Source organism: Stylophora pistillata, chromosome 9 (genome assembly GCF_964205215.1).
Source record: "Stylophora pistillata chromosome 9, jaStyPist1.2, whole genome shotgun sequence".
NCBI lineage: Eukaryota > Metazoa > Cnidaria > Anthozoa > Scleractinia > Pocilloporidae > Stylophora > Stylophora pistillata.
In genome coordinates, this window is record NC_142527.1 from 2,810,632 (window position 1) to 2,822,723 (window position 12,092).

Below are 12,092 nucleotides of genomic sequence, written 5' to 3' on the forward strand. Positions count from 1 at the left end.
AGCTGTTAAAGTTCTTAATAGAAGTTTTTAAATGGGGTTCTGATGTCACGTTGGCTTTTCGACCCCATCGGCCCCCAAGAGAACATGGTGGGGAAACGCGGCAACTCCCCGCCTCCCCCCCCCCTCCCCCCTGCATTAGAATCTTAAATACAGATTTGCAGAGATTAATTTTTAATTGCTAATTTTTAATGAATTAATTAATGCAGATTACTTACGGCCGGGGATTCCCTTATTAAGTTAGTAGAGTAGATTAATGGGCAATTACGTCTGTGACGTCAGTTATTGCATAATTTCCTTAGTATTTGAGCTCTCTCACCGACTTGTCGCTTAATTCTCTCGAGCACAGAGTTGTCTCGATCAATTTACCGGATTCGACTCGAATGTAAGCATATCGTTCTCTTGCAAAGAGGTGATAGTCTCAATCTATCATGTAAAGCAGGGAAATTTTGCCATTAACTGTTCTCAATGAAATGTCGATTTTGAAGCTCTCTTAAAATGCGAAACGTTCCAGAAGAGGTTCGGTTAAACCACAAACTCCTGGTGAAGTCTTCGATAGCGTGGAAATTGAATTGTTTTTCTTGTTGTTGTTGTTGTTTTGTTTTTTTTTCTCTCTTTCTCCACCTTTGTAAAGAAGTCCTACGGACTTGATAAAGGTCTCAGGTCATGTCGGTTCATTTGCAAGTAAGGCCGTGTGAAGGTCAAAGGGGCGTGTTATGTGTGTAATTTTCCACGACTCGGGAAGAGGTTACTCCACAACAGAGCTGACTGCCTTCGAGAAACAGAAAGTCGCGCCGGAGCGTATTTTTATTGATGAGTCATTTTCAAAACAAAATTCATTTTTGATTTTCCTCTTTCTAGATGGCCACACAAAAGAAGAAACTTCACTTCGTGGAGAACTTCGCTCTGAGTGGTGCTGCAGCAGTTATCTCTAAGACTGCAGCCGCCCCGATTGAGCGAGTGAAACTTCTTGTTCAAAACCAGGATGAGATGATCAAGGCTGGCCGACTGGATACACCTTACAAAGGTGTCATTGACTGCACTGTCAGGACCTACAAAGCAGAAGGAGCTGTATCTTTTTGGAGGGGTAAGTACTTTGTTTTGATAGTGCGGTTATTTTGTTGCCTGTTGTCGCTGCTTTTCAGCACTACTCCGATGATAGTTTAAAAACCAATCAGCTGTGTAGGCTCAGGACAGCTAAAACTCAGTTTTGCCTCTGTTTGTTTGGTTTGCACATGTAGGAACCTTTCCAGAATTTCACAGATCAGGGCTGGTAGTAGCCTTAAAATATATTTTACTTAGAAGACCTCCCAGTTTTGCTGGATGAGGAATGATTCGATCTTTCTCTCATTGGAAGCAGGGATACCACAACGCTGACCAAACATTATTCCTATTTCTGTTACCTAGATTTTAATAGACCTTCACTGAAAAATTTGTTGTAAGTTTTCCTTTGCAATATATCTAATTTCTTTATATTTATGTCAGCTACAATCTTTTTTTCCTTCTGTTACTGATTTATTTAGATGTAAAGTTCTCCATGTGTTCTGCTTTGTCAATGTATTTTTCACCGATTGTTTAGTTTCTGCCTTATAAAAAAATTGTCGGTAGTGTAACTTGTTTTTATTTATTCCAGGTAACCTGGCCAATTGCATCAGGTATTTCCCGACCCAGGCCCTGAACTTTGCATTTAAAGATCAGATTAAAGCCCTTTTCAAGCCAAAGAAAACTGACTCTTATGCAGCAAAGTTCAGCAAGAACATTGCCTCTGGTGGAGCTGCTGGAGCCCTGTCATTGCTCTTTGTGTACTCCCTTGACTACGCCCGAACCCGTCTGGCAAATGATGCTAAGTCGAAAGGTGCTGAGCGCCAATTCAATGGTCTCATTGATGTTTACACAAAAACCTTAAAGAGTGATGGCATTGTTGGACTCTACAGAGGTTTTGTGATTTCTTGTGTTGGTATTATTGTGTACCGAGGGTTCTACTTTGGGTTGTATGACACCCTGAAGCCACTGCTGCTGGGAGATGATGCCTCTTTGGTGCTCTCATTCCTTCTGGGTTATGGTGTGACTGTGAGCTCAGGTCTGGCTTCTTACCCAATTGACACCATACGGCGACGCATGATGATGACATCTGGGCAGGCAGTGAAATACAAGGGTTCCATCGATTGTACTGTCCAGATCTTGAAGAATGAAGGCTTCATGTCCCTTATGAAGGGTGCTGGAGCTAATGTCCTGCGTGGTATGGCTGGAGCTGGCGTGCTGGCTGGCTTTGACAAGCTTAAGGAGGTGTATGTGAGCTGGCGTTTCGATGACTAAGATCCTGATTCGGACACAGTATCATCTGTCACAAGATTGAAATCTCCTGCTTTGTAAACGATTCTTGATTATCTCCTGGACAGTATCCAAACTACCACTGTGTAAAAATAATACCAGAGTGATATTTTTGCAAGTAGAGAGTTCGTCTCATTTATTTGCAAATGTATATTTTCTAAAAATAAAATCAAGTTAAAACTTACCTTTTGTCTGACTTGTTTCTGTCCTCAGTAATGACTTTGAGACATCCCTTTGCTGGCATGGACTTTTTGTCAACCTCTAACACCCTTAGATCAGTATTTACATTCTCCATACTGTTCTCCATACATTTCTTAAGGTGCTGACAAAGGAGAATCTGCTTCACAATCAATACCTTCTTTAGTTGATGATAATTTCTTTTATTCTAGTGAGGCCCTGTTAGGGGGGTATAGATGTCGCCCGTCTGAATTTCAAACTTTGTCACATCACCATTTTGGAAGGTTCTGATGTCGCTGTCGTAATTTCATCAATGTTGTGCTGGAAGTTGCATTTTCATTTCCCTGATGTCGCTGTTTCAACACCATGTCGCCCATTGGAATTTATCCTATCGGGGCCTCTCTAGTGACCTTAAGTGTGATTCAAGGGTGATGCTGTTGTAAATCTTCAAAGGAATTTTTCCTCCATCATATGCTCATAAATTGTCAAACATTATTTCCTTTGAAAATTGATTCTACTGTAGTTCTTATCTTGAGAATTTCCTATTAAGTTGATGAGCAAAGATCAGGTCTGTGGGTGAAATGAAATTCAGTTAGAAACCATTTTGTAGACAAGAAAGAACTAGATACTGACTACAGACTTAACAATAATGATACATTGGTATTTAAAAACTACGTCCGTCGTTTTTAATTTTCCAAGAAGTGCTGAGTTTATATCATTAGGTAACCTTGCTACAAATATAATCGAGGGAGACCTGAACCCTAGGTTCCATTGTCTCACGCCACTAATAAACAAAATGGCGGCTAAATTAGCTCCTTACTGTAGTGTTAAGGTCAAAGTATTCCTTGGAAAGTGCTCTGAGACTAATTTCTGATAATGGTGAAACCTGCGGAGGATGAAAGGTTAACGTTTTTGCAAAGTATTTTCTGTGGAGGAATTGCTGGCGTTCTTTCAAGAACTATGACCTCTCCGCTCGAAGTTGTGAAAGTGTTATCACAAGTTGGAACCCCAGAAACTCGTTATGGTTTTTTGAGAGCTTTCAACAGGATTTATCGCAATGAGGGTTTAAAGGCCTTCTGGAAAGGAAATGGTATCTCTTGTCTACGGCTGGTTCCTTACAGTGCAATACAAATGGCTGCCTTCCACAACTTGATAGTGAGCGATAGTACATTTCAAAGCTAAATGTTCTTATGATAACTTGCATAGAGCGAAAACTGTAGTGATAGGTATACGAAATGGACGGTATAGAACCCTTTTCTCATGACCCCTCCCCCTCCCCACCGAAAAAAAAAAAATTAAGACAGGTGTTTGTTGCCTAACAGGTCACGATTTTCGAAACTGACTTGATCCAGAACGAGTTTTCCATTCTAGAAACTTCTTATAAATAGTGATTTTAATGTATGGATTGCATTGAGGGTCCCTCCCCTCAAAGGAGAACTCAAGCCTAAAGTTGTAATTTTTTCCGCATTCATTTTTAGTTAACTTTAAAGGCTTCAGTTCCCCTTCAAGCAATCATCAATGTATAAAAATGAAAAGTGCTTTGATAATACATAACAAGTAATTATGCTCCTTGATTCACTTATTTTTAGAAAAAAAAGTATTTGAAATATTGGCCAAATTTCAGGCAGTTTTAGAAGACGCACACATGCCAAGTAATCTAAGTGCTAAAAGTTGGATGGTAGCTGGCTCAGGAAGCACCCTAATTGCAGCACTTTTGGTGTACCCAGCTGACATGCTCAAGACTCGACTTATCATCCAGAATGTGAATCCTTCTTCGTCAAACTATTGTGGAATCATGCATGGTTTTCGAAAAATCTGGAAAACAGAAGGATTTATGGCATTGTACAAAGGATTATTTCCAACATTTCTTGGTGAGTACTTGGATGTACAGACAGATGGTAATGAAATGGGAAGCAGGGGTGGATCCAGGAATTTTTGATAGGGGGGGTTCAAACTTTGGTTCAGAAAGGACTGTTGGACTCTTTTGAGGCAAATTACTTCTCCCCCACACCCCCTCCCACCAGTCATGGTTGCACGTTATAATTCCTTGGCCGCTTACCATTTACTTGGATTCATTAATTTAAAAAATCAGCCAGTTAAAAAGTGATATACGATCCTGCGGATGTAAGAATTTCAGTCTCAAAGTTGTAAGCATCAGGTCTGATGGGGGGGTGCGGACCCCCCCAGACCCTCCCCCTGGATCTGCCTCTGGGAAGTTTCATGAATTTTTAGAATTTATTTGAAAAAATTGAAAATTGATATTGAGTAGGCTTGTAATGCAAAAGCTTGAGCTTATTTATGTTTTGGTAAGTTTGAATAATAGCTTGTTTCTTTTAAGGTGTGATTCCTTTTGCTGGAGGTTCATTTTTAGCATATGAAATTCTGGACAGTTCAATTCCCACGCCTCCTGGTGATATGACCCCAATGTACATGTTTTTCAGCGGATGTCTGGTTGCTGCTGTTGCTAAGGTGGTATTTCTCACTTACTGTTGTTACCTTTCACTGGAAAAAAAGATGGATTTAAATTTTAAATCATCAAGTGTAATAATTAGCAAGGATTCATTTGTGAATACTCTACATCCAGCCTAGTCTACATGGTGAAGTTCTTTGGTAGTTATTTTTATCTGCCTTTTCAGTAAATGTGTAGTCATATTTTATCCAACTGACACAAACTGTTGACTGCTACTGATCAGACATGTGGTCTCTTTTTCAATCAAATTTGTACAATATTTCATCTTCGGCAAAGCAGTTGTCACATGCTTTGACTTTGTTTTGCTCTGTACATGATTGAGTCTAAAGATCTTTCCTCCAACTTAAGCTACATGCCTATTGGTAAACTGGGACATTTTTTCTTTAATCAACACAAGCTTAATTACCAGTACATATGCATATTTCATAAGCAATTAATATGTGACATTTATTTGGTTTTCAGACATTATCATTTCCCTTTGACACGATTCGAAAGAAAATGCAGGTATATGTTTGAAGTATAAAACTTAAGCCATAATTAATATTTATAAAATATTTTTCGAACCAAGTAAACTTATGCTGCGGTAATCTAAACCAGTGTTCCTTTACCAAGGAGGGTTAGAATTCCTTTTTTAATAAAGACAACACTTGATAATAAGGTAATTATGTGTTTTGAAATATCAAACCTAAGCTGTCCATTTAAATATTTTCTGCATTTGTTGTAAGTGAACAACTTCTTTTAATACAGAAAGTCATAATTGAATAAGTAATGTGAAGTCTTCTTTGTATCTGACAGGCTCAAAGCAGAATTCTCCCAAATAATGGTGGTGTTGATGTTCAATTTAAAGGAATGACTGGTGCATTTGTTCAGACAGTGAAAGTGAATGGAATCACTGGTTTGTGGAGAGGTCTATCAGCTAACCTGCTGAAGGTGAGAATGATTGCCTCATCTTAGGCTGTACTCAACACCTCTGGACAGTTTTTTCCCAATATGAACCTCGTGTCCAGTAACATAAACATCCGTACACTGGAAACTTAGTTAGGAATTCTGTGATTGAGACCTGCTCAGGTCTTTGTGTTGGGTTTGTGGACAAAATACTGAACTCCCATAGTTCCTTGGTCCACCAAAAAATGTAAATGGGTACCAAGAAACCTATGAGGGAAATCTAATTGGAGCTCTAGCCTATTCTAGGAAATAACTGCTGATGGACCATGGTACCATTGAGGGGAAGAAACTTTACTTCTAGTTGCTTTGATGTTACCTTTTTTTCACCTTCTGTTTTTCCCATCTTAACCAACTTCTCTTTTATGTAGATTGCTCCAAATGCTGGGATTATGTTTTTATCATTTGAATACAGTAAAAGAATATTCCTCTTCTACAATGGATTCACAGAGTCACCATTTTCTCATGTTCCAAAAGTTTACGTTGATCAGAGTATGTCGCCAAAGGAATTGCGTCATCATGCTTTGAAGAAGAAAGGGCACAACAGATGACACAGGACACTAACCAAATGCTCCAGAGTGGCTAGCCTGTGGTAGACAGTAGTGTTTAAGAAGAATTTCTGTACAGCTTAAATTCTTAAATTGAAGTTTAGAAAGAAATTGATCCCAAAATAACTTTTGATTTTATGGTGATATCAGAGAAATATATCTTTCATAGAATGCTCAGTTGTTAAATTACAAATTAAATTTATTTATTTAGTACAATTTTGCCTTATGTCAACCAAACAATATTGGCAAGGTGGATAAATGTTTTATCTCCTTAAATTATGCTACTAAAGAACTGATTTGTTGGTTATATACGGTTATGACTAGGAAAAAGGTCCCTTCAACCCCTAATATGGTTGTCTAGTCTTACCAGAGAAGCATCTGTCTTAGAATGTTCAGTTCATCAAACTGCAAACTGATGTTAGGGTATAGAGGATTGAGTCAGTGCTTCTCCCAGTTTGGAAAAATTAGGTCACAGCTTAATTAAAGAAAAAAAGTTATGTCTCGTCACAAGCTTAGGGGCAAGGGGTTTCCTTTAGTCAGAAGACAATTTGCACACAGGTAGGGCATAATCTACAATACAATTGCAGGGTTCATTAGTTTATTTCTGTGTATTTACACCACTTTAACATACTGAATCTAGTACATGAAGCACAGCCCAGAATATCTTACCAATCTAGGCCTCATTTCTAACATGACACAAAACGTGATTAATTAAAAAGCCATACTATACAAATCTCATTAATGCTTAAATACTGAAAAGTTTACATTTACCATTGCCTACACCATATTACGTTGCTTTTGTTAGCAGAAACAATTCTCCCCATCAACTGTTCAAAGTCCAGTTGAAAATTTTCTGCCTTTTCTTAACATGCTTTTGTTGAAAATTAAAAAAACAAAACAAAACACACACAAACAAATAATGAAGAAGAGAGCACCAGGAGAAATTCACATACAAACATGCCAGAGTAGAAAACAGAAAGAAAGAAATTAACTTGATTGCCAACTTTGCTCAACAATGGCGATGACTTTTTTCTCATACTCTCGTTTGTTCTCTTGGTAAAGTTGAGCAGCTAAGCTGTTAGCAGGACTATTTGGATTTGGCTCATCTAATAATGACTGCAAGATAGAAAGTATATTATTAGATGTATTATATATATATATATATATATATATATATATATATATATTGTAGTACACGAGGACAGACAACTTCGAGCTAAGAAAGGCATATACTCAAATAAAAAGTCTAAGAAAGTTTAATAAACTACGTTTCGGGCCGAGACCTTCATCAGTTCCACAGCGTCACTGTTGGCTCGAGGCCTCTTAACTTGTTATATATATATATATATATATAACACACTCAAACGAGACTTTCAGAGCTATCAATAAGAGCTACTTGCCCACCAAAACCAGCACCAGATCTGCCATTTTTAGCCAGCTACTTCCAACTCATTTTGCCATACTTAACAAAAAATTGTACAATTATTGAAATACTTTCGATAAAGTTTTCGTAGCAGCCATTTCCCAATTTGGGCAGAATTGAATACATAATTTACCAGTAACTGGTTTAGGTGTGATAATCATGTGAACCTCCCTGGTGGAATTGCACTGTGTTCACCCCTACCTTATACCGTGTTTGCCCCCACACTTTTCGAGTCTGACCCTACCAAGTCAAGTTCACCCCCAGATTGAGTAATGTCCAGATGAGTTGATTTGTGACAAAAATTGCTCAAGATTGAGGGCACTAGCAGATCGCACCAAATGTCAAGTCAGCAACAACCATTCTGAATTTAGGCAATTGCATGGAATCTGCTTGGGAACTGGGTTGGCGGAATCAACTAAATACTCTGTGTGGGATCTGGGGTTTACCAAAAACAATGGTATATATACTGAAGTTGTGATAATGTGAATCACACTGTCTTAAATCAAAACATTGCTTAACTTATTATTTGGACTGGAAAAGATGAGAAACAACCTCGGTTAATCTAACGAACATGAAATGTGTCTATCGTAACAACCAGACTTGAGAAGATGCAAACCACACTTTCATCACAACAGCACTGCTTAAGTTGTTAGACTTATAATAAACGTGTAACAGTTTTAATGATACTTACCTCGTTTCGCTTTATTCAAGAAAATAAGATTGAAGAATTTACAAAACCATGATTAGATCATGCTTTTGATTATTTAAGACTTAATAAGAGAATGCATTCCACACTTCATAGGGTTTTTAATCGTAGCAACCAGACTTGAGAAAATGCAAACCTTGCTTTCCTTGCGACAATGACTTGTAACAAATGTGTAAAATTTTTACTGATACTTCGCTTAACTTTATTTGTGAATGTAAGACTCACACTTGATAATTTTTACCAACAGACTTAAAGTTAATTTATTTATTGTTTCAGGTTGCCCCAGCTCCCACACACATAAACTTTCAAAATGGCTGTCAGCCAATTAAAATTCAAAACTTGTCTTGGTTTTAACTTATTTGTAATTTTCAACAGAAACTAATTTAGGCATTACTCAATCTGGGGGTGAACTCAAATTGGTGGGGTCAACCTCAAAAATATTGGGGGCAAAACATGGTATAAGGTTGGGGCAAACTCGATAGGGGGCAAATGCGGTGGATACCCCATGGTGATTCTGATAGTTGAGTCATGAAAATGCAGAGGGACTTTAGAAAATGTTTTGGCCAAGGCAGCTTTGGTAAAGCTCTTCACAATAATCAATCATCATTCATAACAAGACCCTATGTTACTGGAACACAAACCTGTATTGAAGTAAGAATTGCTGCCACATCATATGTAGGACTCCATCTGTTTTGAAGAATATCTAAGCAAATGCCTCCATCAGCATAAACTGAAAGATAAGTCATTGAAGAAAGTAGTTAATAACTTTCCCACTTTATTGTAATTAAAAATACATTGTTGATCATATATGTGCAGTCTGAGGCATGGATTGGACTTTCTCAGTTCAAGCAGTAATGTTGTGTTCTTACTGGCTGAAAGGGAAAATTGCATGTTATGTATTGGGAGTAGAAAGGTAGAAGGTAATAAATACCTCTAACCTAGTTCAAGGTCTATACTGTAAGTTATGGACTGAGTATTATCTGCTCAGATTTATGGTCCACGTGAGCAGTGTGCAGTCTATAGATTTCATCAGAAAAAGTTGTTCCATATCTCACAGTATGCATGAAGAAAATTAGGTAAGTTAGATATTCATTAATAATTTTTTCTCAGTTCATCAGCTGGCAGTATTCTACAAATCCTGCCATCTGATTAGTTCTGAGAGTGTGCAGTATTCTGCCATCCAGCCTGCTAAATTGTTCAGTTTATGGAGGATCTTCTTGTAATTAAAATCATAATTGTAGTCCAAAATCATTTGTGTCCTTTTGGCAAGCATTTTGTTAAGTGTTACAAAAATATAAAAGTGTTATTCACCAGCCTAGGTCAATCCATATTGGGAAAAACTGTGCCCTCTATCTTGAGTACCCTCTGAGGTTCTAGGCCGAGAGCAGTATCCAAAACCTCTGGCACAGTTTTTCCCAATACGGACCTCCCAGAAAGTGAATAATATATATGTCTCTGGGTTCAAATAGAGAGGGAAGATTTCAAATCAAACAAACTTCTCAATTCAGTGTGCCAAACAGCAAAATGTTATCAGTTAAATTAACCACGTGTAGAGCACATACTAAATGGTGAATGTGAACCCTCACTGGAGCCACTCTGACAGTGACTTCCACACTACTGTCGACAGTCCTTTTGAGCACTACTCTCACCAAAATGATCCACCTGAACTATTAAATGGGAATCACTGGGAGCTCTATTCACTTGTTAATGTGTGGCAATGATTGTTGTAGACTGACATTGACTAATTACATAAACTCACAACACACATGAAGAAATACTATGTCAGTTATACATATTTACTGTAACATCTACTGGTAGATACATGTTGTTAAAGTGTGAAAAAGAGAGGCTAAGGTTTGTCATCGATGAGTTACATAACAAGAATGTCTTATCATTTTTCTTGCAATTTTAGAAATTCATGATGTAGATTGTGAGTCATTAGCACAAAAATGAAACTGCAATAGTACTTTTCTTCACAGTGCCATTTCCATCCCAACTTCATACATCAAAATAATATCGTCGATTGTCAAAGCTAAAATTGTTTTGATACTAGTTAACACATAGGTAGTGGTAGTAATGATGTATTAAAACTCTTTAGAGCCACCTTAAAGTTTATTTCAGAACACCAGCCTGTGTGGTCTATTACTTCACTTGGTGAAATTTATTTCAGTCGTAAAATTGTTAGTAAAAAAATACGATCCGTTTACAGTCTCAATATAAACGAAATGAAAGACCGCACGACCATCTTTAGAAGTGAGTCTAAGATAACTAGTGTTCAGACAAAAAGCAACACTTACCGTTAGGATGAAACATTTTTGAAATAAATTTAACAGTAGGTGCTTTATTGGGGTATTCTTCGGTGAATTCCATGGTTAGTCTAAATGTTCCTGTGGCGAAAAACATGAGTCTTAGAAATATACTACAATTTCAAGACGTACAGACAAAATCGACGAAAAGACATTGAAGTTTCATCTTGTACAGGATTTAAAAATGGGAGGAAAGCAAAACAGTTGGATTGAAAACAAACCTCCTTCAAACGGAGTGTCGTCTGGTCTGGGTAAGAGACAAAAAGCAAAGCGTTAGAAAGAAAAACTTTCAGCCTGTCTCCGATGATAACTTTCCCTAGACATTCTGATCTCCACTTACCCGAAAATAACTGCATTCCACAACATTATATTGTTTTCTGTCGGAGCACCGGTAACTCCAGTAGGGGGGTCATCTTGAAGCCTAGGAAATGATGAAAGAGATGAACGCACATTGCAGGCATATACAGTCAACAAGAACATTCAACACGAAACCATCTTCACAACCAAATTTGCGACAGCAACTGGTCCGTGTGTAGAGACAAAGGTACTTAAAATAGCGAGGAAAGGTGCCTTACTTTTTAAAATCTCTCATTAGGCGTCTTCTAGCCGAAGTTGTCATGCTAGATTTTGGTTGAATAACAACACAAAATTCACTGACTTGTAGTTCACTGGCTCACTACAATTTGCGATCGAAGTATCGAGACCTGTGACGTCATCTACCGTGTCATCGTCTTATGATGCAATCTGCTGACCGGAATTGAAAGTGAAAAAAGTAAACCGAAAGTTGTCCTTATGAATAACTCGGCCTGAAAACAAGATTTGGTGTTAAGAGAGGACGATATCATGGCATGGTCTCTTTGTCATGACTTAGTTTTGAATGTCTTCCAAAGTTTAGTGCATTTTTTTTGCCATCTTTTCTTTCCCAGTAAGGAAGTTTTCGCTCCAGCACAGAGGACACTTTACCATCTCTTGCTTTTGAAAAACTGATAAACCTTTCTTCTTCTCGTCATTTGAATTTCCTAAAATAAAAGCGCATCATCACAGATCATTTGCAGAATATAAACATAAAAAAATATCATTCTTCTTTGGTATCATGTAATGATCTCAAATGAAAATATTTATTTCACGTGTTAAGATAATCATTTGAAAATTGGCTATGAAAGCCTACACAGAAAAACTTCCGGCAATATTT

At 37.7% G+C, this 12,092-nt stretch overlaps 3 protein-coding genes and 1 long non-coding RNA gene across 5 annotated transcripts; 2 read left to right on the forward strand and 2 right to left on the reverse strand.

Annotated features, from left to right (window-relative positions):
* Positions 1–132: 132 nt before the first annotated feature.
* Positions 133–2,512, forward strand: LOC111326887 (uncharacterized). Its single transcript, XM_022930973.2, has 3 exons — positions 133–382; positions 859–1,084; positions 1,631–2,512. The coding sequence occupies exons 2-3, from the start codon at positions 859–861 to the stop codon at positions 2,311–2,313; spliced, it is 909 nt and encodes a 302-aa protein (XP_022786708.1). The 5' UTR covers positions 133–382; the 3' UTR covers positions 2,314–2,512.
* On the reverse strand, positions 1,382–3,217 carry LOC148722790 (uncharacterized). Its single transcript, XR_015991430.1, has 2 exons — positions 2,514–3,217; positions 1,382–2,410 (listed from the first exon to the last, which is right to left on the reverse strand). It is a non-coding gene; the product is annotated as an uncharacterized LOC148722790 (long non-coding RNA).
* Positions 3,218–3,286: 69 nt separating this feature from the next.
* On the forward strand, positions 3,287–6,681 carry LOC111327104 (solute carrier family 25 member 43). Of its 2 annotated transcripts, none has more exons than XM_022931212.2 (6): positions 3,287–3,660; positions 4,130–4,376; positions 4,844–4,974; positions 5,438–5,479; positions 5,771–5,905; positions 6,289–6,681. In XM_022931212.2, exons 1-6 carry the CDS (start codon positions 3,382–3,384, stop codon positions 6,466–6,468), a joined length of 1,014 nt encoding a protein of 337 aa, XP_022786947.2. In that variant the 5' UTR covers positions 3,287–3,381; the 3' UTR covers positions 6,469–6,681. The 2 variants fall into 2 exon arrangements, with proteins under 2 accessions (XP_022786947.2, XP_088588471.1); XM_088732345.1 differs by having other exon boundaries at positions 6,333–6,471.
* A 365-nt stretch (positions 6,682–7,046) lies between these two features.
* On the reverse strand, positions 7,047–11,631 carry LOC111327113 (ubiquitin-conjugating enzyme E2 A). The gene is made up of 6 exons (XM_022931223.2): positions 11,476–11,631; positions 11,241–11,321; positions 11,122–11,147; positions 10,892–10,981; positions 9,236–9,324; positions 7,047–7,581 (listed from the first exon to the last, which is right to left on the reverse strand). Exons 1-6 carry the CDS (start codon positions 11,517–11,519, stop codon positions 7,453–7,455), a joined length of 459 nt encoding a protein of 152 aa, XP_022786958.1. The 5' UTR covers positions 11,520–11,631; the 3' UTR covers positions 7,047–7,452.
* Between the last annotated feature and the right edge of the window lie 461 nt (positions 11,632–12,092).

Coding starts and splice junctions, on each gene's coding strand:
- LOC111327104 (XM_022931212.2), top strand. CDS start 3,382: ATGGTGAAACCTGCGGAGGATGAAAGGTTAACGTTTTTGCAAAGTATT. Junction 3,661..4,129: donor CTGCCTTCCACAACTTGATA/GTGAGCGATAGT, acceptor GCCAAATTTCAG/GCAGTTTTAGAAGACGCACA. Junction 5,906..6,288: donor TATCAGCTAACCTGCTGAAG/GTGAGAATGATT, acceptor TCTTTTATGTAG/ATTGCTCCAAATGCTGGGAT.
- LOC111326887 (XM_022930973.2), top strand. CDS start 859: ATGGCCACACAAAAGAAGAAACTTCACTTCGTGGAGAACTTCGCTCTG. Junction 1,085..1,630: donor AGCTGTATCTTTTTGGAGGG/GTAAGTACTTTG, acceptor TATTTATTCCAG/GTAACCTGGCCAATTGCATC.
- LOC111327113 (XM_022931223.2), bottom strand. CDS start 11,519: ATGACAACTTCGGCTAGAAGACGCCTAATGAGAGATTTTAAAAA. Junction 11,322..11,475: donor CTAATGAGAGATTTTAAAAA/GTAAGGCACCTT, acceptor ATCATTTCCTAG/GCTTCAAGATGACCCCCCTA. Junction 11,148..11,240: donor TGGAATGCAGTTATTTTCGG/GTAAGTGGAGAT, acceptor TCTCTTACCCAG/ACCAGACGACACTCCGTTTG.